The sequence below is a fragment of the Patella vulgata genome, chromosome 5 (genome assembly GCF_932274485.2).
Source record: "Patella vulgata chromosome 5, xgPatVulg1.2, whole genome shotgun sequence".
NCBI classification, from domain to species: domain Eukaryota; kingdom Metazoa; phylum Mollusca; class Gastropoda; family Patellidae; genus Patella; species Patella vulgata.
In genome coordinates this window covers 15,062,327-15,088,293 of record NC_065883.2, presented here as the reverse complement: position 1 = coordinate 15,088,293, position 25,967 = coordinate 15,062,327, and the positions used below count along the sequence as shown (strand labels likewise).

Below are 25,967 nucleotides of genomic sequence, written 5' to 3'. Positions count from 1 at the left end.
AAATGTAAATATTTTTTTGCTAATAAATTAAAAATAAAATCTATAAATGATCTAATCTTTTATCTGTTGTTATAGAACACAATTACCACCAGATACTAACAAAAATCACAGATGCTTGTACATTTGAAATGCCTTCATACAATATTATTGCTTCAAATCGACAAATCTAATGGGAGATAACTGTTGTATTACAAGGCCAGTAACTTCTCTCAACATCTTATCTTCATCAGAGATAAAATAGGAGGTGGGGGTTCAGTTTTCAGAAATGTTTGATTGATAAAGAATTCAGTCTCCGCAAAATAAGTCTTATTTCCATCACAAAAACCCAGGCAAGAGAGAAAGAGATCTGCTTGCATATAGGGGTATTTAGCAGTGGGAGGACCCAGAGAAATAACACAAGGTTTGTCAGGCTTCAATGCTACTCTCTGTCACATACAAGCAAGGAATCAAATCGCACCACCCGACTCAATGACAGATCTTATGATCTAGAGCGCACCTCCAGACAGACTCTCGTTGATCACTGAAGAATTAAACAAAATACTTTGAGCAGTTAATAAATATATTTCATACATTATTTAACAATAGAAAAACAAAATGTTGTGATATATGACATTACATGTTATATTCCTCATACTATATTTTTATCAATGAATTAAGTGTACAATCATCTAATACCATCAGCATGGGATAAATTATATTTATAACAGAATAAGACAAACCACATGTCAATCAAACATAATAGGTATTGCAATCATTTTTATGTACTCTAATATTAACCTATATTTAATTTTTATCTATTAAATTCTTTAACCATTTTTAAATATTAGAATTCATAATCCAAGAAAATTGTCAATTTTTATGCAGAAAGCAATTTAGAAATTATCAAAACAAAATTTTGATTTTTAGAATTCATAATCCACCGAAGTATGTAACTGAAATTACTTAGAATTGATTTCAATTTTGTTAGCTATAAACGAATATTTTTAAAATATATTTCAACAATTCTTAATACCATATTCAACAATTTAAATGACACTTCACATATTTGAATATTTCACTTTTCTGATAAAATCATATCATTATTCGCAAATTGAAATCCATGACATGAAAAATGATAAATATCGTGTTGTGTTTTTTTCTCCATAAAGAGCACAAGATACTTCATATAACAGAAATATAGATTGTCCTACATCTTTAGTAGATGTAAAATGTCTCAAGTTTTACACAAAGATAATCATCATCTAACAGTTGAGATTTAAAACACATATTTCTAGTCCATGATAATAATTGTTAATATTCTGCGACACTATGTCATTTATCGGAACTGTATTGGGCTGATACGTAATCCTATACTATCTTTACCAATCTCTGTCACCTGAAAATAAACAAAGAAAACAGTTGTTATTGAAAATATAGAACATATTTCATGCTATTTCCACCAATAGTACACCTGCACCACACTGGATTAATGGGATCCCACAGACAACCTTACTATAAATTTATAACAATAAGAAGGGTTCTTATAAATCGTGTGACTTCAAAGAGTATTGTATGCTCAAACCGCTAACAAAAGTTCCAGGTAATGGTTATAAATATGAACATTTAAAAAGGTAGGTTTTGATTTGTTTAAAGGCGTTGAGAGATGGGGCTGTCCGTAGATGTAGTGGTAGAGAGTTCCAGGTAGATGCTGTCATAACAGTGGGACTATTTGTTTATCACCAAACACCTGCTTATTCCATTTTATTATTACAGTACAGTCAAAGGCCAAATTATTGAGATGGCCAAAAATATGAATCAATTTTATGTCTTGTTCCACCAACCCTAAACACTAAATTAATTTGAATTCAATCTTGATCATAAAAATATTTTGACACTGCCAACTTTTCCGTAGTGGAGCTTATGTCATATGCACACCTTATATTAGAAGTATACTGAATGAAATGTTTATGATTGTTATGTAGTAAATATAATTATTCTTACCCCTGAAACTCGACAGACTTGACCTTTACATTCTGGTACATAACAAGCTCCACTTAAAGGACATTTAACAACAGGTTTACCCCTGAATAAATCAAATATAATAAAACATTATTTTTGTGCAGCCTTTCATTCCATTATCTGTCAATTCAGTCAGATTTGTTGAACTATATCACTGCTCTCATTTTAGTCATATTTACCACTCTTGACTGATTGGTAGTGAACTAGGTTAGGCACTTACCTGTCAGTTAATTTACAGGCCACAGAGAGAGAGAGAGAGAAATGGGTTTAACATCCACTGGACACACACTAGGTAATTTCGGGACTAACACATGGTTCAATTTCATTTCAACATCGCTTGCGCGTAGGGGTCTTTAGTAGTGGTAGGAAACAGGAGAAAACCCATGAGGTTGGACAGGCGACCCTACTCCTTGTCACGTACAAATGGGGAATCGAAACCACGCCAGTTGACTCAATGACAGACCTTATGATACAGCGCGCACATGATGACCATTCGGCCATCCAACCCCCTACAGGCCACAGAATTAAAATTTCAAATAATATATTTTAAAACACAATAACTGCATTTAAAATTTTAGTAGTTTTTATGTGTATAAACACTCAAAAATATATTTTGAAAATTGGAATAAGGTTAAAATTGTCACATTCTTTGGCCTATCACAGCATTTAAAGGTACTAACAAATAATTAGCTAATTTTACCTGTATATAGGAACATAGGTGGCAGCACAGATATCAAATGGATTATGTTGATCATATTTTAACTCGTGTTCATCTGTGGCATTCTTTTCACACGCTGCTAATATTTTTCTAGTCTAAAACAAGAAGGTGTATAAAGTTAAAGGGGAATTATGGAAGATTAGATAAAGAGCTGACAGTTCTCGCTATAATAGTTTAAAAATAGATAATGAAAAGGGAATATGTTGAAAATTTCCGTCAAATTACTTCACTCTGAGCGGAGTTATCGTGGATAAAATTACAGTGTAGCCTTGATTGTTACTGCTACCATTTTTACGATAATAATCAGTGTCTCAATTACCCACTTCTTTACATTAAATCATCAACCACAAATCATATTTAAATCTTTTGAAAATCTAGACTATGGGATGGCATCAAGAGTTAATTGTGGTCTTGGTAAGTTAATTAAGGTCTAATTAAGAATTCATATAATATTTCAGACCTAAAGAAAGACCTGCAATAGGCAGACTTAGCTCTTGCATAATGTCTGTTTAATATTACTAATTTTCTAATAATTTACAAGTGAATCTATGTTAGATTAAATGGACTTTCATTTCTTGTCCACAAAATACATTTGTCACATTGAGACTAACATGCAGTTAATTGTTTCTATGGTCATGTGGAAAATTCCACGGAGTAGAGCATTTCACTCAGACAGCAGTGCCTCCGGTTACAAATCATCAAATTCCAACTAATCAGGTGTTTTTTATGCGTTCACCAATGTGTGCATGAGTGGACATTAGATTTCAGTTCCATTTGAATGACTAGGCAAGAGGCTACCACTTAAAGTCAAATTCGGGTTTTAAATTTATATTTTTATGACTTCATTATCTGGGTTGGTACAGATCACTAGGACATCAAGTACCATTTCATTCATTCATTGTTTATTTTTGGACCCAAACTCAAGACATTATAGTTGAGAGCCCCTTCCTCTACGACTACCGAGCCCCCTACTGATTACAAAATATTGAAAAACTATAAATATATGATGAACTTACTGTTGTAGCTACATCTGGTTTTGGTCCCAACTCTAATAACCTTCTAGCAAATGATGCTGCTGTTTTATAATTTTTTAATTTAAAGAAGAGATTAAGAGCTGTACGTAATGTTAATATCAGATGAACTGGTTGTAGATTACAATGTGTGAAATAGGCTGCCATCTGAAAATATAAACATTTTAACATAAGTATTTAAAGAGTTGTATTCTATAGTGGTCTGCAATCTTACTAAAGATTTGAATGTTTATTCAGAAGATATTTCCAGGTCTTCTGATTAGGGCTATGAAAAAACCCCCAAAACAAGCCGACCGTGTGGCTGTTGTCCCATGCCTAAATCCCAAAAATAATAAATTATTTACTTGAACATTCATCTTTTTATTAAGAATCCAGCAATAAAATCGCTTATTATCCTGCTTAACCTGAGCAGAGAATGCTTGTATTTGATCTTAGTCAAGGTATTTATGTAATGAAACTACAGTAGAATCTGCATTAAGCAGCCACCCAAGGGAATTTTCACAACTGACCGCTTAATGGGAGTGGCCTCTTAATAAAATCTCGTTGCTTTTTGTGCCGACATAAATTAAATATTACGCTTGGATGCATTGGAAGCTGTAAATTTGGCCGTCGCTGAATCTTGCGCCGGACGAAAATTCTTTACTCAAATGTTGGACATAACTTCTGTAAAATTGTCATTTTGTACCAACCTTCGATACTACTGTCTACCATTGTGATGCATTCGATAATATTTATCCATTTTTGTGAAGAAAATCGATGAATTCATTTTATTTTATCAAAAAAGCACATGAACAAAAAACATCGCTAATTTTATCACCTATTTACAGGGGGTGTAACTCTGTATGTAATATTATAGGAGGCGCTAAGAGAGATACTAGATGATCGTGACAAAACTCGGTACTTTTATTTTTTTCAATCAGTATCAAATAATGTGTCGTTACGCGTGAAAACAATGATCAGGTTAGTCGTTTAATAAAACAAAAGATTAATTAACAGATAATCCTGGTTTGATTGTTATGTTTACATTTCTTTTTACCTGATCAGTGGGATCCAGTTAATTAACTACTACTCACGGGATTAGCGGGGGTGTTACAAAGAATGACAAGATGGTATCATTCAACAATGGCCGTTGAATGGGCGATGTTTTGTTGAATTTATTAGTAAAATAGTGACCGCTGGCCGCGTTAGAGGAGTGACTGTTGAATAAAGAGATGAAACAACAGAATTTCTACAGGGGGAATTTATCGTGACCGCTTACAAGGAGATGTCGCTGAATAGGAGTGGCTGCTCATACAGATTCTACTGTATACACCAAGTTTAATCACACTAACTCAATTAGAATCAGAGTTCCAAATTAGAATCATGGTGTTCCAGAAATTGTGACAGACAGACTGAATGAATGGATTTTAATAGTTCCCTGCCTTTTCCAAAAGGGTATAAAAACACTTATATAAATTCACTACTATTCTACTTTAATTCAAATTTTAAGAGATTGATTGATATTATCAACATACCTCACACAATCGTTTCTGATCAGCTAACGTAGCTTTTGGCATTTCTTTTCTTTTATTCTCCATTGATAAACCAACAATATATTCTCTACAGATCTCTATAAGTTGTTGAGCCTGAAATAAACAATGTCACCATCTAGTATCTTCTCATCATCAATCTCAATTTTTTTTTTAAACATACATTATGCAAGAACTAAATATTCCTATTGCAGGTCTTTCTTTAGGCCTGAAATGTTATCTAAATTATTAATTTGACATTAATTAACCTATCCAGACCATAATCAACTCTAGATGGCATCGCTAGCCTACGATCTGTAGTGGATTGTGAGCCGATTTACTGCATAACTTTCCTTCACGATTTAACGATTAAATGGATAATCGACACTATGCTGTTTATCGTACTGACTTTAGTAATGATCATCAAGGCTAGGGGGAAATTCAATCGCTTTGTTCTCGGTTCTAGTGAATCAATTTGAATGAAATTTTCAGTAAATTGCCTTAACATTACCTAGTATTTAACTATTATAGTGAGAACTGCCAACTCGTTATCGAATTTCCCATAATGTATCTTTAATATTTTATTCCTGAACATAATATTAGGGAACAGGTGCAGCCTATGATCTTGATAATACTTGAATGAATATTCCAGGATATAATTTTCCCAGTCATGTAAAACGTGTTGATCTAGTAAACAAGAATTTTTGGTGACATGCCAATCTCGACCAATAATGAAGTCGAAACAAGATTGTCAATTTATTTGCATTAGTTTTATGGACATCAAATTTTGAACAGACTGTAACCCCACCAAACAGACAAACAGATAAAATACCTTCTGCTGTTTAATGAAACAAGCTCTAGATATTTCAGTTTATTTGATTCTCTGCACAAATCAGATAATAAAATTTTAGATACTCACCTCAGCTATTTCTTGTTTATTATCAACAACTAATAAAGGTACACTGAGTAAAATAGATCGGAACTTGTCAACAGCATCAACAAATTTTCCTGATGTTGTTAGTTGATAAGCTGTTTGTAATTGTTGTACTAACATATTTAGCTTTAAACCTACAGATGGTACACCAGCTCTAGCCCCAGCTTCTTTCCTGTAATAAACAACATTCAAATATTTATAAATTAACATCTATGTTAAACAGGCATTATGCAAGAGCTATATCTACCTATTGCAGGTCTTTCTTTAGACCTTAAATGTCATATAAATTAATAATTAGACATTAATTAACTTACCAAGACCATAATCGGATAGTCTAGATTTTCAATAGATTTAGATACGATTTGCGGTTGATGATTTAACGTTAAAATAGATAATCAAGACTTTTTTTTATTGTCGTAACAACGGTAGCAATGATAATAGAGGCTACACTGTAATTGCATCGACTCAAGAGTGAATTAATTTGACTGAAGTTTTCAACATATTCTCTTTTCATTATCTATTTTTTAAACTATTATAGCCAGAACTGTCACAATCTGGTTAAAACACAGATCCTATTTCGTTTCGTTTTTATAGTTCAAAATTTCGTTTTACTTGTCTTTATTACACTTGGATCTGGACGAGTTGTTATTTAACTCGTGTTCTGAATGGTGTCAGGGATAAGCCAATGAAACGGTCTGTCACGGCGAGCTTTAGGCGTGTTTTGCACTGAACTGTTGGTAATCCACTAGTAACATCAATACTGATTGGTTAATGAAATGTCTGACATCATCGGAACATATTCTCTTTTCATTATCTATTTTTTTAACTATTATAGCCAGAACTGTCACAATCTGGTTAAAACACAGATCCTATTTCGTTTTTATAGTTCAAAATTTCGTTTTACTTGTCTTTACTACACTTGGATCTGGAAGAGTCACTGTCATAAGTCGGTCTTTTGACCCCTGACGTGACCTCTCGCTATAACTTGTCAGATCTTCATGTAGTTTAGGCCATCGAAAGTATAAAAAAACGAAACGAAATATTGATCTGTATTTTAATCAGATTGGAACTGTCAGCTCTTTATCTAATCTTACATAATGCCCCTTTAACCTTTAAAAGTAACCAGGATTCAGAGAGAGAGAGAGAGAAATGGGGTTTAACGTCCACTCGACACAAACTAGGTCATTTCGGGACTAACATATGGTTTTTAATTTTATTTACATAATTCGCTTGCGCGTAGGGGTCTTTAGCAGTGGGAGGAAACCGGAGGCCCCGGAGAAAACCCACGAGGTTGGACAGGCGACCCTACTCCTTGCCACGTACAACCGGGGATTCGAAACCACGCCAGTTGACTCAATGACAGACTTTATGATACAGCGCGCACACGCTAACCATTCAGCCATCCACCCCCCCCCCCCCCAGGATTCAGAAATTTCATCTTTGAGATATAAACTCATTTAACAACTAAATTTGTTAAAATTACCTACAAATTTTTTTTGCCTGACAGTGACAAGATTTCTCATTAGAGGAGTATAGCACCTTAAGATATTGAACACATGGGATTCTCCTATATTATCTAACTTAGACAAAATTATAAATTTTTATACCACAAGAACAACTGAGAGTGATATTCATGACAGAGTACTTGTGAAATATTTAAAATGGCCGACCCCGATCGTGCATTAATCATTAGACACACACATAATTCAAATAATAAAAGACAATGTTACTTACCAATTTCTATGTGGATAACCAAAGAATGGCGGTAAGGATGGTAAACCAATATAACTTGTTCTAGATCGACTATATGTGTATAAAAATATCTTCTGATACGGTTCAAAATTCACCATTCCTAGTTGATCATGTAGGAGCTATTGAAGGAAAACAAAACAGAAAATTACTCTGCAATAAGACACATTCAAAGATCTTTATCGTAAAAGAAATTATACAAAGTAGCTGTCTTGATTTGATATTTTGAAATGGTTTTAAGAAATATGACTTACCCTCATAGCAGTTTCAAATGATCCAGCAAGTACATGATCTACAGGTAGTTGAGAATTATTACACCATACCTGGTTACATAAATAAACAATATGGTATATAAACACAACACTAGAATTATACAAATGGCTTATAAAATTCTTATTAAAAAAAGTTCTAAGTGATATTCAGAATCACTTTTTATTTCTCATTTAAAGATACATTATGGGAGATTCGATAACGAGTTGGCGGTTCTCACTATAACAGTTAAACACTAGATAATGTAAAGGCAACTTGCTGAAAATTTCAGTCAAACTGATCCACTATGAACCGAGAAATAAGCGATCGAAAGTTCCACATAGCCTCGGTCATCATTAGTAAAGTCGGTACGACAAAAATCATAGGCTCGATTATCCAGTTAATCGTTAAATCGAGAAAGAAAGTTATGCAGCAAATCGGATCATAATCCAACAATTATCGCAGGCTAGCATTGACATGGTATGGTCTGGATACGTTAATGTCTAATTAATAGTTTATATTCATTAGTAAAGTCGGTACGACAAAAATCATAGGCTCGATTATCCAGTTAATCGTTAAATCGAGAAAGAAAGTTATGCAGCAAATCGGATCATAATCCAACAATTATCGCAGGCTAGCATTGACATGGTATGGTCTGGATACGTTAATGTCTAATTAATAGTTTATATTCATTAGTAAAGTCGGATACGTTAATGTCTAATTAATAGTTTATATTCATTAGTAAAGTCGGTACGACAAAAATCATAGGCTCGATTATCCAGTTAATCGTTAAATCGAGAAAGAAAGTTATGCAGCAAATCGGATCATAATCCAACAATTATCGCAGGCTAGCATTGACATGGTATGGTCTGGATACGTTAATGTCTAATTAATAGTTTATATTCATTAGTAAAGTCGGTACGACAAAAATCATAGGCTCGATTATCCAGTTAATCGTTAAATCGAGAAAGAAAGTTATGCAGCAAATCGGATCATAATCCAACAATTATCGCAGGCTAGCATTGACATGGTATGGTCTGGATACGTTAATGTCTAATTAATAGTTTATATAACATTTCAGGCCTAAAGAAAGACCTACAATAAGCAGATTTAGCATGTTTAATGAAATATAATATAAACATTCTGTTACCTCAGTGTACATTAAAGGAGCTGAACCTCTTCGATTTAGGTGAAATTAAGGTATCAAAATGAGTTGATTGACCTGTTATTTCAATTAATGGTGGGGCAAACACTACACAATTAAAATTTTGTTTTGAGAGATAAAGCAGCTAAAGAACCAGCCATATATATGGCTCAAAATATTGTGGTGTATAACTAACCTGTGCTTGACTGGTACCTTTAGTTGGTGGAACAAAGTAGCCTTCATCACCAGATGATACTGGTCCAACATCCTACAAATAACAATAACCATGTGAAATTCTCATATAAATCAGCATTGTATCATATATTCTAGAAAAAGTTTAAACAAGACATCCAGCAAAATGGATTATTAGTTTGTAAATTGGTCATTTACAATACAATTTTAGTGAGCTTATAAGAAATTTAATTTTCAATGTTTTGTAAAATGGACCTAAGACAAAGCCCTTAGCTAACATGTATTAATATTCATATATTTCTTAAGCAGAAAACAGGGGAACATCAACAATCCTACACGTTGTCACACAATCCTGGATTGGATTCATGTCATATAGATGAAAGACTCATTCTTCTCCAATTATCAAATCATGATACTTACCAGATCAGCTGGAAGTTCAAGATCATCATCACCAACATCCCAACCACCTCCTTCAGCATCACCACCAACCAAAGCCTCATCATCAAATCCTTCTCCTGTTCCAAATCCTCCATCTAAAATATAACCAATAAAATTTAATGTTTATTTCAAAATCACAAAAGATTACGAAACAGAATAGCCCATCAGACTGAATGAGTGCATGTGAATATTATTTTATAAATACTGGGTATGAACACCGTTAGTAAATTAGTAAATTTAGTAAATTGAAGTAAGATCACAGACTTTCTAGGTTCTGTTCTATACAGACTTAATTCAGAGTTGTTATATGTCAAACCATAGAAGAAAAAAACCCTATTGTTTTAGTCTCAAAATGACCAAAGTAACAGATAGATGAATTTGCAAAGAGGACCCTGTAGAAATTTGATCTACAAAAGTTTGATCAACATACCATCATCGAGTACAAGTTCAGCATCATCACCCCAACCTTCACCAGCACCCATATCATCATGTTCAACAGCAGCCATAGCATTAGGTTTACCTAAAGACAAACATTAAAATATATAAACAGGATTCATATTCAAGGCACATAATCTCGGACAAGTCAGAAAAAAATTATCTCATGAACATTGGCGTTAACAGGATTAAATTTTAAAGCCACTGTGTTCATGGTTTAAACGAATGTAATTGAAAACGTGTGAAAATTTATGTTTTCAAAGAGTATCTTCTGAATGGATAGAGTTTTAAAAATTTCGCAACCTGATTAAAAAATGAAATGGGGTTTAACATCCTACTGTTCTGCTCCTAACCTGGGCTTTAGAAGACAGGCATACGCCATCCAGTGTGCTATGAGGGAAATTTTGCCCGGGCAGAATCTGATTAAAATACAGAACTATATTTTGTTTATATTTTTTACATAAAGATCTGAATGGTTGTTGTGGGGTCATACGAGCGGCTTTTAACCGTATGACGTCAGACATGTACCAATCAGCATCAGTGTTTCAAGTGTGTATTCAGAAATATAACTTTTGGTTTGATTTGTTTTCTATTGCTGCGAATGTCTACCCACATTTCCGTGTGCTAGACAATGACAATAAGAACTTGGACTCAACAGGCCATATGATTGGCTGATCCCTCACATCAACCAAGTTATTTAACAACTCTTCCAGATCCTAGTGTAGTGAAGACAAAATAAAAAGTAATTTTGAACTGTAACAAAACGAAACGAAATAGGATCTGTGTTTTAATGAGATTGAAAATTTTGGGAAACATCTGAAATATTGCTACAAAAACATTAGCCTACCTGATCTGGCTGCCATAGCACCTTCAAAGAAACCTTTAGATACAGTTAATAATGGCCAGTTAGTTTCCTGTTGCATGATTGGTGGAGGTGGTTGTTGTAGGGTAGCATGAGGATATAAATCAGGTACTTTATCATTTTCACCAAACCAATCTTTTATTTCTTCAGCTTCTTCATCTAAACCATGTGTTTTAGCTGTCACATAGGCTAATGATTCTAAAAATTTTAGAAATATTATAGACTACATTATATTTTATTATATTTTTATGGCTATCAGATTAGCTATTTACAAATTAATATTTTATTTTAAAGAGGTACGATATCTTTTTGCATTACTTTCATGGTGGTGTTTTATTATAAAATAGTTGGGAGAGTCTATTGTCAGGTTGGTCGGGGAGGTCATTTGCATACTGAAAATACATCGATCAGAACTATGGTATCTGACCCCAACCCTAGCCCTAGTCAAAGAAGGATGCAAACCACAAGAAGCTTGTTTTACAAAACATTCACAAATCAGAAACCATGAACACTGCACCCTAATATCCGATTTGTCAAAATACCCCCCGGAAAAGTCCAGAAATTTCAAACGTACTCAATCAGTCCGATAATATATTTTACCAAAATTGTTAGTCATTCAGTCAATTTATCATTCAGGCAAATTGAACTAAGACAATAATAAACAAATACTATTTATAACTCACTTTGTCCACAGGTTTTAAGAATCTTAACTCTTTCACTGACATCACCAAGTAGTAGAGCAGCCTGGAAATGACCACTTGTGTCTTTACGAATTTCAGCTGGAGGTACAAAGATAGATATCTTTTATAATAAAGTATATTGATCACAGCATATTACATATAGACAGTATTTTATCATAAAGAAATATAGTTTTGGAATTTTGAGTGGTAGTGATTTTACAATCTGAATATTGTAATTTACTATTTGAATGCTATTTAAATATTCAATTCAACTGAAATTATCAACTTTTGGCCCATTTTGAGGATTCAAGAAATCTATTTTTGAATATTAGTTGATTTCGTTGACCCAATACACGACTTTGTGTTCTTTTTTCATTTTGCCTAGAAATTTTAGCATGATCTACGAATCAGATATATTATTCCTTACCTATTTTCATCATTTTTCTCATCTTCTCTAAATTTCCAGTAATAAGATAGAGGAAGGAAAGTTTGTCAAAGTTTTTAGTTCTTTGATAAGCCATTTCAACAATCTGATGATTTCCTTGTAATAGAGCTGCCTCGCCTAATTTCTCCCAACAAGCTTGATCATCTAAAGCTCTGGCTGCTTCTAGGGCAATCTATAGAATTAAGAAATAAGTATTTCAATATAAAATGTCTGGATCCTTCAAACCTAATACTGGATTTGGGTTGAAAAAATTAGGATTATTTTGGTTGTAAAAATTGGGATTATTTTGGTTAAAAAAATTAGGATTATTTTGGTTGTAAAAATTGGGATTATTTTGGTTGGATAAATTGGAATTATTTTGATTAGAAAATTTGGGATGTTTTTGTAATGGATGAAAGTTGGAGAGAGAAAGGGGAAGAGAGAAATCTCTGATAACCCACCTCAATGTTTCCACATTCCAATGCCAGACCAAATCTTGTTTTTTCATCTTTAACAAAATGAAGAGCTACTTCTGGATACCCCTTCTTCTGCAGGTATGATATGATAGACTGTCCTACTAATTTAGCATTTCTTACCATATGGAGTACCTACAATAAACAAACAAATGAATGAAATAGGGTTTGAAAGGAAATGTGGTTTTAACTTCATACTATTTTGCACAAATAGGGGAGAGAGAGAGAAATGGGCTTTAACGTCCACTCAACACAAACTAGGTCATTTCGGGACTAACATATGGTTTAATTTTAATTACATAATTCGCTTGTGCGTAGGGGTCTTTAGCAGTGGGAGGAAACCGGAGGACCCGGAGAAAACCCACGAGGCTGGACAGGCGACCCTACTCCTTGCCACGTACAACCGGGGATTTGAAACCACGCCAGTCGACTCAATGACAGACCTTATGATACAGCGCGCGCGCGCTAACCATTCAGCCATCCAACCCCCCCTGCACAAATAGGGCTAATGAAGACAGGCATAAACCATGCAGTGTGCTTTAAAGGAAATTTTGCTCAGACAGCATAACAATGACTTAATCTTATTTCAATCATATGTGGGACCTCAAATTTCAACTTTTTTTTTACAGGATTTTAACGCAATGTTTGACAGATTGTAGGAATTTATTTAAAATTTATTATAAAGATCATGTACTCACCTCTTCATATTTTCTGTTAACCAGAGCAAGTTTAAATTTAAATTCTGTTGGATCAATACTGAGTACTCGTGGTCGACATTCTCTATCCAGACAATAAACACTGTTACCCTTAATACGAGTTATATAGATGGGTAGATCTAACGTTCGTATTATACCATGATCCCTGAAATAATACAAATAACACTCATTATAAACACTATTACCCTTAATAGGAGTTCTATACATGGGTACATATTATATCAGGATCAATGAAATAATACAACTAACATCAATATACATGATCACAGAAATAACATTATTATAAACATAAATATCACATCAATATACCATGATCACTGAAATAACATTATTATAAACATAAATATCACATCAATATACCATGATCACTGAAATAACATTATTATAAACATAAATATCACATCAATATACCATGATCACTGAAATAACATTATTATAAACATAAATATCACATCAATATACCATGATCACTGAAATAACATTATTATAAACATAAATATCACATCAATATACCATGATCACTGAAATAACATTATTATAAACATAAATATCACAGCAATATAAACACAACCATGACGTTAGTAATTGTCATTTTATGCAAACAAAAGTAAAGTTATCTAACGAGCAAAGTTTGTTATTTTCTTTTTCTTATTCTAAGGGTGCATTGATTGGTAATTTTGATTCACAAATCATTTTTTTTTATTGAATTCGGTAATTGTGATAGAAAATTTGATCTCACTTGTGATAGAAAATTTGATTTCCGTCATATTTATTTCATATCGATTAATGAAAATTGTTTTCGAAACTTATTTTCATTTTATTTTTCATTCTCAAAGAGCGCATGTCGGAACACTTTTGATGGATAAATTGTTTCTCTGAACCCATGTCATTTCCCTGTGTTGATCTTAGAACATATGATTCAAATATCATATATGTGTTGATTACAGCACTTGCGCCTAACAAATCAATTTTTGTGCTGACTCTGCAACATTTGATAGACAAATTGTATGTTACTTGTGTACACATTTTATATTTCGTTCTGTTGATGTCTTGTTGAGTATAATGATACTTGGTCAACTATATCCATGGTTATTTTTTTTTCAAGTATTATTATTTGTACTTACCCATTAGTAAGAGCGTATTTAATATGATTACTGGTTGTATAAACAAATACACCACTTTCATCCCAAGCTCCACTTTTAACACGTATATTCTCATGTATACTACATAAATTATCTAGTTTACGATTACAGATAGAGATAACTGAAAGTATATTAAATTATATCTGATCAAAGATAAATATCAATTAAAATGGGGTTTAAAGTTCACTCAACACAAACTAGGTCATTTCGGGACTAACACATAGTTCAATTTTATTTCAATAATTCGCTTGCACATAGGGGTCTTTAGCAGTGGGAAATGAAAATATAACACAATTTATAGTCTATTAGAACCTAGAAACCATAGAAGCAAGACAAATCGCAAAGAGCTCCTCAAATGTAGGTCATTAATTAAAAATACAACAAATTGTAATGAAACATTTGATGAATAAAAACCAAACAATGGGTCATTAATTAAAAATACAACAAATTGTAATCAAACATTTGATGAATAAAAACCAAACAACATTTGCTATTTTTCTGAAGAACGAAGGCACGATTAAAAAAATACCCAGAAAAACCTACCATGTTTACTATAGAGAGCAACATGTGACATATCATTAGACCAAACAACACATTTTACTTTTGACATCTTCAATGTTGCCAAAGTTCTGAAAAAAAACAAAAATATACTATTATAATGTTTCAAAATAGATGGTTTCAGACTTTAAGTTTAACTGCTAATCGTCATTTTTCAGACTTTATCTGCGTTTTCAAGGCTTAATACATGCTAAATATACTCAAATAGATTACTTAACATTAAGAAAACATTAAGAAAAAGTTTTAACCTACACTTGGCATGTTTATATCATCTTCAGGTGAAATGTTGGAAATCTTCAATTTTTTTATATCTTTGTCAATTCTGAATTAAATTGAATCATTTATGGGCTGAAATTCCTTGTATAAATTCTACTTTCACAAATTTGGAGATTGCAAATGATTCAAAATTCTTCAAATGACAATCATCAGTTTGAAATATAATTTGTTATATTTACCGTTTCTGTTGTACATCAAATAAAGTAACTGCATCGTTCTCTTTTAACAATAAACAACCAGTACCAGCATAAAATATATCTTCACAGTTTGGTGTCTGTACTTTCTTTGTTATCTCATTCTTTAAATTCTTGATAATAATCTGGTATTAAAAAGAGAAAGATTATTATAATAGGAAGATAAGGCCACACAAAATAAATGTCTTGTTTCTCGGGCAACTGACAGCTGAAACTGTAGGGAGGGAGGGCGGTTTCTTTTTTTTTTTTACTCATTGATGGTGCAAAATAAAATTTGGCTATTGCTGAAAATTGTTGGGGCGGGAGGGCGGTCTTTCTTTTTTTTTTTTTTAAATGAGAAAGTCATTACTTGTTTACGTTTTTGCTTTCCGTTATATTCAACTTTATTGTACATACTTAAAACATAAACCCAAAATCAAGTCTACTAAAACACTGAGACTGAACACTGACTGAAAGGAAAATAATTTTCCATATTTAATTCACATAATTGAAATTGGTTTAAAATAAAATTCCATACGACTATGTAATAGCCCTCCATAAAGACAACAATATTTTTAAAAACTAAGCCTCTTTCACCAGGTGTATCAAAAATAATAATCATGGTAAACAGTATTTAAAACTAAATCTAGTATCGCCGGTTTATTTATAATTATTTACCGAATTCCAACCAATGCATGTCACACCGTGTCATCGGTATTGGAGATTGCCGGAAATACTGTTTCTTGGGATATTCGGTGTGTTTCTCAGGATATTCGGTGTTCTATCCGGTGTTTATATTGAATGACTATTTAAATCTAACTAACAACTGGTCAGTAAAACCATCAAATCGGTAATCCAATTATTATTTTCCGGATTATCGAAACTACCGTAAATGTGCTAATAATGACCCAGATTCTAAGGTATGCATTATGACGACTATCGTCATCGTATCGTATTCTTAGCTATAATTAATTAACCTGTTCTACGGTTCATTATTTTATCAATAGGATTTTCCAAACAAGGACCGACTGAAGCCGGCAATAATGAGCCGATTACGATCGAATGATTGAAATATTGTCGCCAATGACTTTTAACAGGAATCAAATTCTAGTTTTTCAGGGGAGGTAATTAATATCACGTGATACAAAATGGAGGTTCTTTCGATATCAATAAAAAAGGCAAATCTGCCAAACTTCGCCATTGTTCGGATAAAAAAGACAGCATGTTCATCTGAATCAGTTTTAATACATTTGAATAGATATACATGTATGGCGGATGTAGGTACATGCGGGATATTTTTTTTACGACTTGCTTGTCGATGTGCGGGCGGGCGTTACATATTTATTTTTTTTCATCAAGACTAATAAATAGACTGCACGCGCAACCAATTTTGCGTGCGGGCGGTGCCCGAGAAACAAGTTATTTTATTTGTGTTGCCTAATATAATACACTAATATTGCAAACAAAATTTTGATAATTACTAAGACATTATTCTTAAATTGACTAGATGTCTGATTTAAATTCCTGATTATTAAGACTGATATGGTTAAACTGGAAGTTTGATTTAAAAAAAAGAGAGAGAGAACTGGGGTTTAACGTCCACTTTGCTCAAACTACGTCATTTTGGGCCTAACATGTTTCAATAATTTGCTTGCACATATAGGGATCTTTTGCAGTGGGGAGAATCTGAGTACACAGAGAAAAGACAACCCAACTCTTGTAATGTACAAACGGGGAAACGAAACTACTCCACCTGACTCAATGACAGACCTTATGATCTAAAGTGCGTGTCTTCGACCATTCTGCCCCCCCCCCCCCCCCGATATGTATATGACACGTACCGAATGTGTTCTGTCCAATACAGCAAATCTATTTCTAGCCACCCATACAGCTGTTAATCCAGATGACCTTTTACCTTCGGGAGCTGAAATAAATATAGATTAATTGTCATATATTATGACTATTTTCTATCATTCCATCAATTGCAAAATCATTTTGATCAAATTCCCTTTTGTTTACAGATAATTTTCTGAATCAATTTCATAAATTGTATCTTCACCAAAAGGTTGAATTCTATGTATTTTTGAAGTTTTTGAACTAGTCACGAGTATTCAATTACCTCCTCTTAGCAGTTCTTTTCAAACGATGATTAAGAGGTTACATAAAATGAAAGTAGAAAATAAAAAATTAAAAGTGTAAAAGGGATGTATTTGGTGAATCCAAAGAAAAATAGAGAATGAGGAATCCAAAACCATATGGGATCTAAATCATAATAAACTTGATACAGTGACACCAGTAAGAGTAGTGGTTAAAAACAAAGTTAAGGATTATCAAATGGATTATGAAACATGTCATTCAAGTCTGAAGGATAATTGCTAAGAGGTTAGTTTGGATTAGATTAGCATTTCGAAGATCTGGACACACAAAGAGGTTGTCAATTGTGTTATTATTTGGGTCAATGTAAGCAGAACTTTTGGTGATTATTCAGCAACTGTTAACATTATTATGAAATTGGATCTCACTGGGCAACTATCTCCCCCACGGCATTCGCTAGGCCTGAACACACTGTACCATTATTTATCCGAGTTCTTGAAAGAAATATCAATCTAAAATCTTTCCAATACCACCAAGCCCATAAGCTAATTTTCTCCCTTTTAAATAGCTATCACATAAAAATGTGGGATTTATTTTGGTTAAACAGAACAAAATAATTATTTTTTATAAAAAAAATCAGAAAGTTTACTAACCATCAGGATTAGAAGAATCTGAATCTTTAGGTATAACATATAAATCATATGTACTGTTCTCTATTGTACTGGATCTCTGTAATATAAGTTATATTATTACGGTCTTGTGTTTTTTAATCAAATGATATCTTGAGAGGAACTCAATTGCCAGGCCAGAATATACCAGAATTGATGCAATTGAAATGTGTAACACGGAAGCAAGTCCTTTCACAGTTCTACCCGTCCCAAAATTAGCTGTGGTGTGAACAGATTCGTGAAATAATCAAACATTTCAGCTGATTGAGATAGTATTTCATACCGATGACGCATGCAATGACGATAAAATTCAACTTTATCACACGAACAATGACTAGGGTCAGCCAATTCAGGCATTATTCAAAATGTTAATAAGAGCGAGAGAAATGGGATTTAACGTCCACTCGTTCAAGATTAGGTCATTATGATAATTTGCTAGCAGTGGGAGGAGATCGGAGAAAACCCATGAGGTTGGGCAGGCGTTCCCAATCCTGGTTACATACAGACAGGGAATCGAAACCATGACAGACCTTATGATTTCAAGCGCACCACTAGACCACCCAACCCCCCAAAATGTTAAAACTTCTGTTAATTCTAATGCTAAAAATTCAACCAATTTAATGAAAGTAAAACAATGCATCTCATATTAGTTTCAATATGGATTCATATGGAGCTTTTACAGTTTTACAGTATTATATATAGAACTTACAGTACAAAGAAGTACAGCATTTTCAGCAGGATTATATGACATACTGTTGACAGGACTTCTTGAACCACTATAAAAACCAAAAAAAACAAATTTATAGTCAACATGTATTTCAAACATAATGTGTGGTTTTCAGAGATACACTTGAAAATTTTGCCAGTTAACTTTTCACAGATAAAAAGATATTTTTTTATGTCAAGAATATGTTCATTTTATCTCACCTTATAAACCAATTTCTATACACATAAAAACTACAAATTGAGCCTATTTATTGCTCTTTAAGGTTAATGGAATGTAAATTGATCAACAGTTAAGAGGTCAAATAGGTTGTCATTCAGTCTTAAACAGGCAAATATAAAAAAAACAAGAGCCCTGGTAGAGAATTATCTTCAAACAATTTAATCTGTTCCTTTTTGTTTTTTTTACATTGAGGACATTTCAACTTGTGAAAGCCAGAAAATGCTAAAACATTATCTTTTTATTTTGATCCGTTACTATTACTGCCTTTATATAGAAATCTCTCAGTTTCAAGTTACCTTCTCAATTGCATGACTGGGGCATCTTTAGATGTATTGAAGTCTAATCTACGTAGATATCTTTCTTTAACATAATACAGTATATTATTATATACAGTACTAGCTGGTCTCTCTTTCTCTAGTTTAAATATTATCATACCATTATCATGACCTGTAATACAATTTACATACAAAATATTATCATAAAATTATTACAATCTGTAATACAATTTATGTACAATTTACTAAATTATCTAAGCACAGAAGCAGATTTGAATGATGTAACAAGAGCTTAAAATTTTTAAATTAAGAGTCTTGTTCCTGGTACATATTTCTGACATATTAAATTCTATCTCTTAACAATGAAACAGTTCACAGGTGGTCCATTTTAACTCAAAAATCAAAACATTCTTGTTTCAAAACCCTGATCTGTAAATAATCAGTGAATATAACCAACAGCGCCTTAAAAACTGTACTTCAGTATTAACACGCTTCATAAATGACAATATTATTATTATTATTCTATTAATCAATGTTATTTCAACTATAAATTCTCAATAATACTTCTAACAATCACTTTAAACTCTAGGAATGAAAGTTGTATGAACAATCAAATATGTGTTATATAAAGTTTACCTGCAGCAAATAAATTTAAGGTTGGATGAGCAGCCATAACCCAGAATCTGTCATGTTCACGTCGGAATGTCTGTACACCAGTTCTGTAAGCCAAATTAATACGTTATAACATTTTTCAGTGTGAATGTTCAACAGCAGTGTATGGGACAGAGAGAGAAATGGGGTTTAACGTCCACTCGACACAAACTGACATATGGTCCAATTATATTTCAATAATTCGTTTTGAGCATATGGGTCTTTAGCAATGAGAGGAAAGCGGAGGACCCAGAGAAAGCCCACGAGATTGGCCAAACAACCCTACTCCCTGTCACGTTCAAGCGAGGGAATCGAAACCATGCCACTTGACTCTATGACAGACCATCCATCACCCCAGCAGTGTATGGAGATATGCCTATATTAAGCAGATCTGACCAATGAAAAGATACAGTTTTTGTTATTCGAGAATCCTAATTTATAGTATCTTATATGTACGTCATGATTTAGTGAGGTTAACCTACCTTTTACTCATATCCCACACTCTAATACTTTTATCTTCCGAGTTACTGAGTATAAGATCTTGTCTGGGGTGGAATAAACAGCATGATACATTGTTATAATGTCCTCTACATGTATCCACTTCCCAGGCTTTAGATTCTGTAATGGGAAATAAAATAAGTAAGTATGCCAATAACAAACAATATACTATTTATTAGTTAAACATACATTATGCAAGAGTTAAATCTGCCTATTGCAGGTCTTTCTTTAGTCCTGAAATGTTATCTAAATTATTAATTAGACCATAATCAACTCTCGATGTCATCGCTAGCCTGCGATGTTTATTGGTTTAGGTTCCGATTTGCTGTTCGACTTCCATTCATGATTTTATCATGAAATGGATAAAGGCGACTATGTTTTTTATTGTACCGACTTCAGTAATGATGATCGAGGCTAGGCCGAAAATTCAATCGCTAAAATCTTGGTTTAGAGTGGATCAATTTGACTGAAATTTTCAGCAAATTCCTTTTACATTATCTAGTTTTTAACTATTATAGTGAGAACTGCCAGCTCTTTATCTAATCTCCCATAATGTGTCTTTAATGAGTTAGTATTCGCTCAACAGAATATCTGTCATCAGAATATCTAGTGCTGAAGGAATATAACAGAATATCTATTATTGTGTCGATCTATGTCTTACCATTCATTCTCCACAGTTTAATCTGTCTATCATCAGCACCTGATACTATTAATGGTAGGGTAGGATGGAAGGCAGCCCAATTAACACCTCTATCATGACCCTCTAATACATGTTTAACTATAGCATCAGATGTTCCAAATAAATCTGTTTGTCCTGAAGCACGTAATCTCTCATCTAGTCCTCCAGGTCCTGGGGCAACATTCTTCTTTCTTAATCCTATAATAAACAACACAAAATAATTATCAAGGTCATTTTGAAAATATTCTTCTTTATAAGAGGCATTCAGTAATGAGTGTTACTGGTCTTCTCCAGATCAACCTACTAATCGAAACCAGTGATAGACACAGATCCAACGTGTCACACAGACTGGACACATAAAACGACAATCAAATAAAATAAGTTAAACGCCATCCAGTATGTATTTCGATAATTTCAATGGTGACGTTTGTACAGCCAGCACAGTAAAACTGGATGTCAGGTGATGGAGGGTTCTTATTGTAAAGTTCTATGTTCCTGTTCTACATTGTAAAGCAGCCGACCAAGTAGAAGCCGTGTCAAGATATTCTTTCAAGACTATAGAAAGCATCAAATATGATGGTAAGATGTGGATATCATTCGAGTGACAATATATTACCTGATATATCCCAGACTCTGACTGTCTGATCTAAAGATGCTGATACAACTAAATCTTCTGACTGATGAAACATGGCACACATAACATAATGACTATGTCCTGTTAATACACTGCAAATATAAATTAAAAAACAAAATAACTTTCAATTATTCGGATCATATTTATTTCCAAAATAATAGGAATATGTAAACATATTCTTGAAACAATGACCTTGAGTTTTACAACATCTAGCCATTTCTAGATTAGTTCTGAAATTCCTGTACATCATCTCCCTTTACAGCAGACACATGTGCAATAACGTTGTCCAATCAGATATGAATAGATACGCTTACAACCATTGAAAGCTTTCTTTTTTTCTAGTTGAAAAACACACAGAAAACCAAAGAAAAGCAAACTTACTAGCACAATGGAGGAACAGAAAAGTAAATTAAAAAGATTTGGACTAAGATGTGAAGTGGTTCACAGCTGAGGTTCAAGAGGAAAAGTTCCAGCAACTTTGACATCGAACGAACCTTGAATTTTACAACTCCATTACATTTCAGTTGAAAAGTGCAAGACTTGGTATTCGCAATGTTGTTTTTTTATGACGAAAAATGTGGATAATTCCGTGAAGGCCTTGATAAGATGTACAGAGTTGAAGTGAGATCAAGCCTTTTATTGTAATACAATGTACCAAACCTATTAAAGACTCACTTATAGTTTGAATAATATTGCCAGGACAATTAATTCATTTTTCACAAATTTGATAATCAGTGAGAAAATATTATTACCTTATACAGTTTCTGGACTGCCAATTCCAAATTCTGAGAGTCTGATCATCAGATGAACTCAAAATCCATGGATATTCCTGCAAATACATAGATATTATTTTAACATATCTTTGGGTTTTTTTTTTTAGCAAACCCACTAATTCATCAACCATATGAAATTAGTGTGCGTACACACCAGATCTGCAACATGAGAAGGACATTAATGTGCGCAAAAATTTCAGGCCATTTAAAAAATATTCCGTTTCTGAGAAACTGCTGCGAGCTTAAACAGGGACGCGCGCCATTTTATATTTTCCAATACAGTTTTATTGGATATGAGGGATCAGATCAGCTGTGCCAAAATTATCTTGAAACAATTTCAAGTTTATATTTGTACAAATATCTTGTGCAAACAATATTTTCACAGGAAGAAAATCTTCATGCCATAAGATGTTTACACAGACTGAGTACTAAAAATCATAGGGAACATTGTGTTAAACTCAATATAATCACACTCATTGAACAAGCTTTATTAACAAAACAAACTGCATGCACAACTAGGTATATAGATATAAATTCCATACAGGTAAATAAACAGTAAACAAAGTTATATGGAGGAAAACAATAAAACTACTTACATGATGGAAAACTGTAGTTCTGATATAATCTAAATGACCCAATAAGGTAAATAAACATCGTCTCTGTTTGTAGTTCCATACCTAAGGAAACATGACAAAATAATATAATAAATACAACATTCAAATTTCTGATAATGTATCAATTTAATATTTCAGATTGCAAGGGAGGAACAGAAATCAAAAGTTACCACACAAACAAGAACATTTTTTCTGACCTTAGCCATGGCTCTTATGAAAATAAAACTATTCAAATCAACATCAATTTAGTTTTTAATAAATCGCTTAACTAATGTCAGATTTATAGATCAAAGTAGACTCCAACCTTGATTCCAAAATGACATGGCTCATACAAAAGATTTTGGTTCTCAAAGTCAAATTTTTATTGATTTTTCTTACTTTTATTTTGTAATCATCTCCTCCTGATACAAATAATGGTTGTTGTTGATGAAAACATATTCCTCGAACTGGACCTGTAAGAAAGATATCTATCTATACTATCGATTATTAACAAAATGAAATGGGGTCTAACTTTCTACTGTTCTGCACCAATGGGACTAATGAAGACGGGCATAGGAATACGTCATACAGTATGTTATGGAGGAAATTTTGTCCGGACAGTGGCAATACTGTCAACTCTTATATCAAATTCCAACTGTCAAAGGTTATTTTACGTTTATGCCAATCAGACAACGGGACTTTGGTTTGTCGTTATATCCTAACAGCTATACATTGTCCCATGCTCGACCCTCCATCCTGCACCACTGACAAAAATCACGCCGGAAAATCCAGAAAAAAATAACAGAGGAATTTTATTCCTTATTTCTGCATACTATGCCACTACTGCTAAATTTTACACACAATACTTTAAAGTTACAATTTCATATTTTTAAGTTATATTTTTAAAATGTATTAAAATAAAGCCCTAAAATAGATGGTATCTATAAAAAGTCCTACCTTGTTAAAGAATAATCCTATTAATCCTATAATTCACTATTATATTGCCAGTTGAGAAATTGGCAAAAATATCATTTTCAACTTCAAATTAAAACGTTTGAAGATAGCTATTCCATGGTGGGGAATAGGAAAACAAGGGAGGTAATTGGGAGGTAATTGTGTTATTATTTCCGGTGTGAAGATTTTTAAGTGTGAGAAAGATAACCTATGATCGTATAATAGTGAGTTGACAACCTATTGAGCAAAAGACATAGAAATAATTATGTTTTGACTTTCTCAGAAAATATGAAATTGTAACTTTAAGAATTGTCTGGTCAATGATATTACACATGGCTCAAGCTTGACATACTTACCATCATGTTCATCAAATTTATCAATCAATGTACACATACGATAATCCCAAAGCTGTATAAGACCATTGTGTAAACTGGCAAGTACCCAAGGACGTTTTGGATGAAAGGATAAACCTGAAATAAATAAGTTGTTATAAATATACTATATTATAACATCCAATGAATTCAAATAATATTGGTTCAGAATCAGTCCACCAATCTTTTTCTAACCCTTGTTCCCTATGAAGATGTGACGGTGAAGTCAGACATTATGATTCTAGCATAAATTATAAATAATAACACAAATCTGGCAATCATATTCCAGGTATATTTATGTGAAATGAAATGAAATGGGGTTTAACGTCTTACTGTTCTGCTCGTACTACTCTTATATCGAATTACAACTGTCAAGGTATCTTTTACGTGCACGCCTGTGTGTACAGGGGACCTCAGTTTTCCGTTCCATCCGAACGACTAGACAGCTGTCCTTGTCAGGCTCTCCGTAACGCATCACTGACAAGGGAGAACCACGCCGGAAATCTGGATGAACTTTCTTGGCCAATGCAGTGATCAAACACCCGACCTCCAGGCTAGCGAGCCAGCGTCTAATAATTGGGTAGGGGAGAGGCAAGTTTAAAGTAAGGTATTGGGTGACGTGGAAGGTAGAACATCGAAATTTCTGTAACCGACCATAAATAAGCAAGTTGACTCAATCTTTAACTCTGATGTTTTGTGTGCTTTTTTTTCATGTCAATTTGTCATGTCTGATTTTGAACAGCTTGTTGTCCTCATTTTTTCTGATGATAGTATACATGCCGTAACCTTTGCTAGCCTAAAGTCTGCATTTGAAAATTGCTACCAAACTAACAAATAAATCAACCCCAAAAACATTTTCAAAGAGCCCAGCCGAAACTGTTTGTTTTGGAATTGGATCGAAAATTGTGAATGCATTATGATAACCTATTATTAGGGCCTACCATAAGTACCATTCCTGAATTCTTACCTTTCACCCTGGCCGACTTAGTCTCAAATTTTGTCAGCATGTTTTTCTAGAACAAGAGCTAGAATTTGTTGAGATTTAAGGAAATCAATCCCCCAGCAATTCAATAAATATTCAGTAAACTCAGAACAATATTTTTCAACGTGGAAGTTGCTGTACTTCCGGAA

The 25,967-nt window shown here is 33.1% G+C and overlaps 1 protein-coding gene across 2 annotated transcripts; it reads right to left on the bottom strand.

Annotated features, from left to right (window-relative positions):
- Nucleotides 1-42: 42 nt before the first annotated feature.
- LOC126821578 (coatomer subunit alpha) lies at nucleotides 43-25,967 on the bottom strand. 2 transcript variants are annotated; one of them, XM_056101060.1, is made up of 33 exons: nucleotides 25,804-25,967; nucleotides 24,822-24,935; nucleotides 23,911-23,984; nucleotides 23,515-23,595; nucleotides 22,898-22,974; nucleotides 22,128-22,237; nucleotides 21,494-21,709; nucleotides 20,817-20,952; nucleotides 20,320-20,402; nucleotides 19,705-19,855; nucleotides 19,172-19,238; nucleotides 18,448-18,523; nucleotides 17,820-17,834; nucleotides 17,542-17,624; nucleotides 15,707-15,846; nucleotides 15,237-15,322; nucleotides 14,676-14,814; nucleotides 13,534-13,696; nucleotides 12,824-12,970; nucleotides 12,366-12,555; nucleotides 11,942-12,037; nucleotides 11,244-11,456; nucleotides 10,392-10,481; nucleotides 9,944-10,056; nucleotides 9,528-9,599; nucleotides 8,193-8,261; nucleotides 7,924-8,060; nucleotides 6,175-6,361; nucleotides 5,262-5,372; nucleotides 3,733-3,894; nucleotides 2,699-2,811; nucleotides 1,981-2,062; nucleotides 43-1,375 (listed from the first exon to the last, which is right to left on the bottom strand). In XM_056101060.1, exons 1-33 carry the CDS (start codon nucleotides 25,841-25,843, stop codon nucleotides 1,316-1,318), a joined length of 3,693 nt encoding a protein of 1,230 aa, XP_055957035.1. In that variant the 5' UTR covers nucleotides 25,844-25,967; the 3' UTR covers nucleotides 43-1,315. The 2 variants fall into 2 exon arrangements, with proteins under 2 accessions (XP_055957035.1, XP_055957036.1); XM_056101061.1 differs by lacking the exon at nucleotides 17,820-17,834.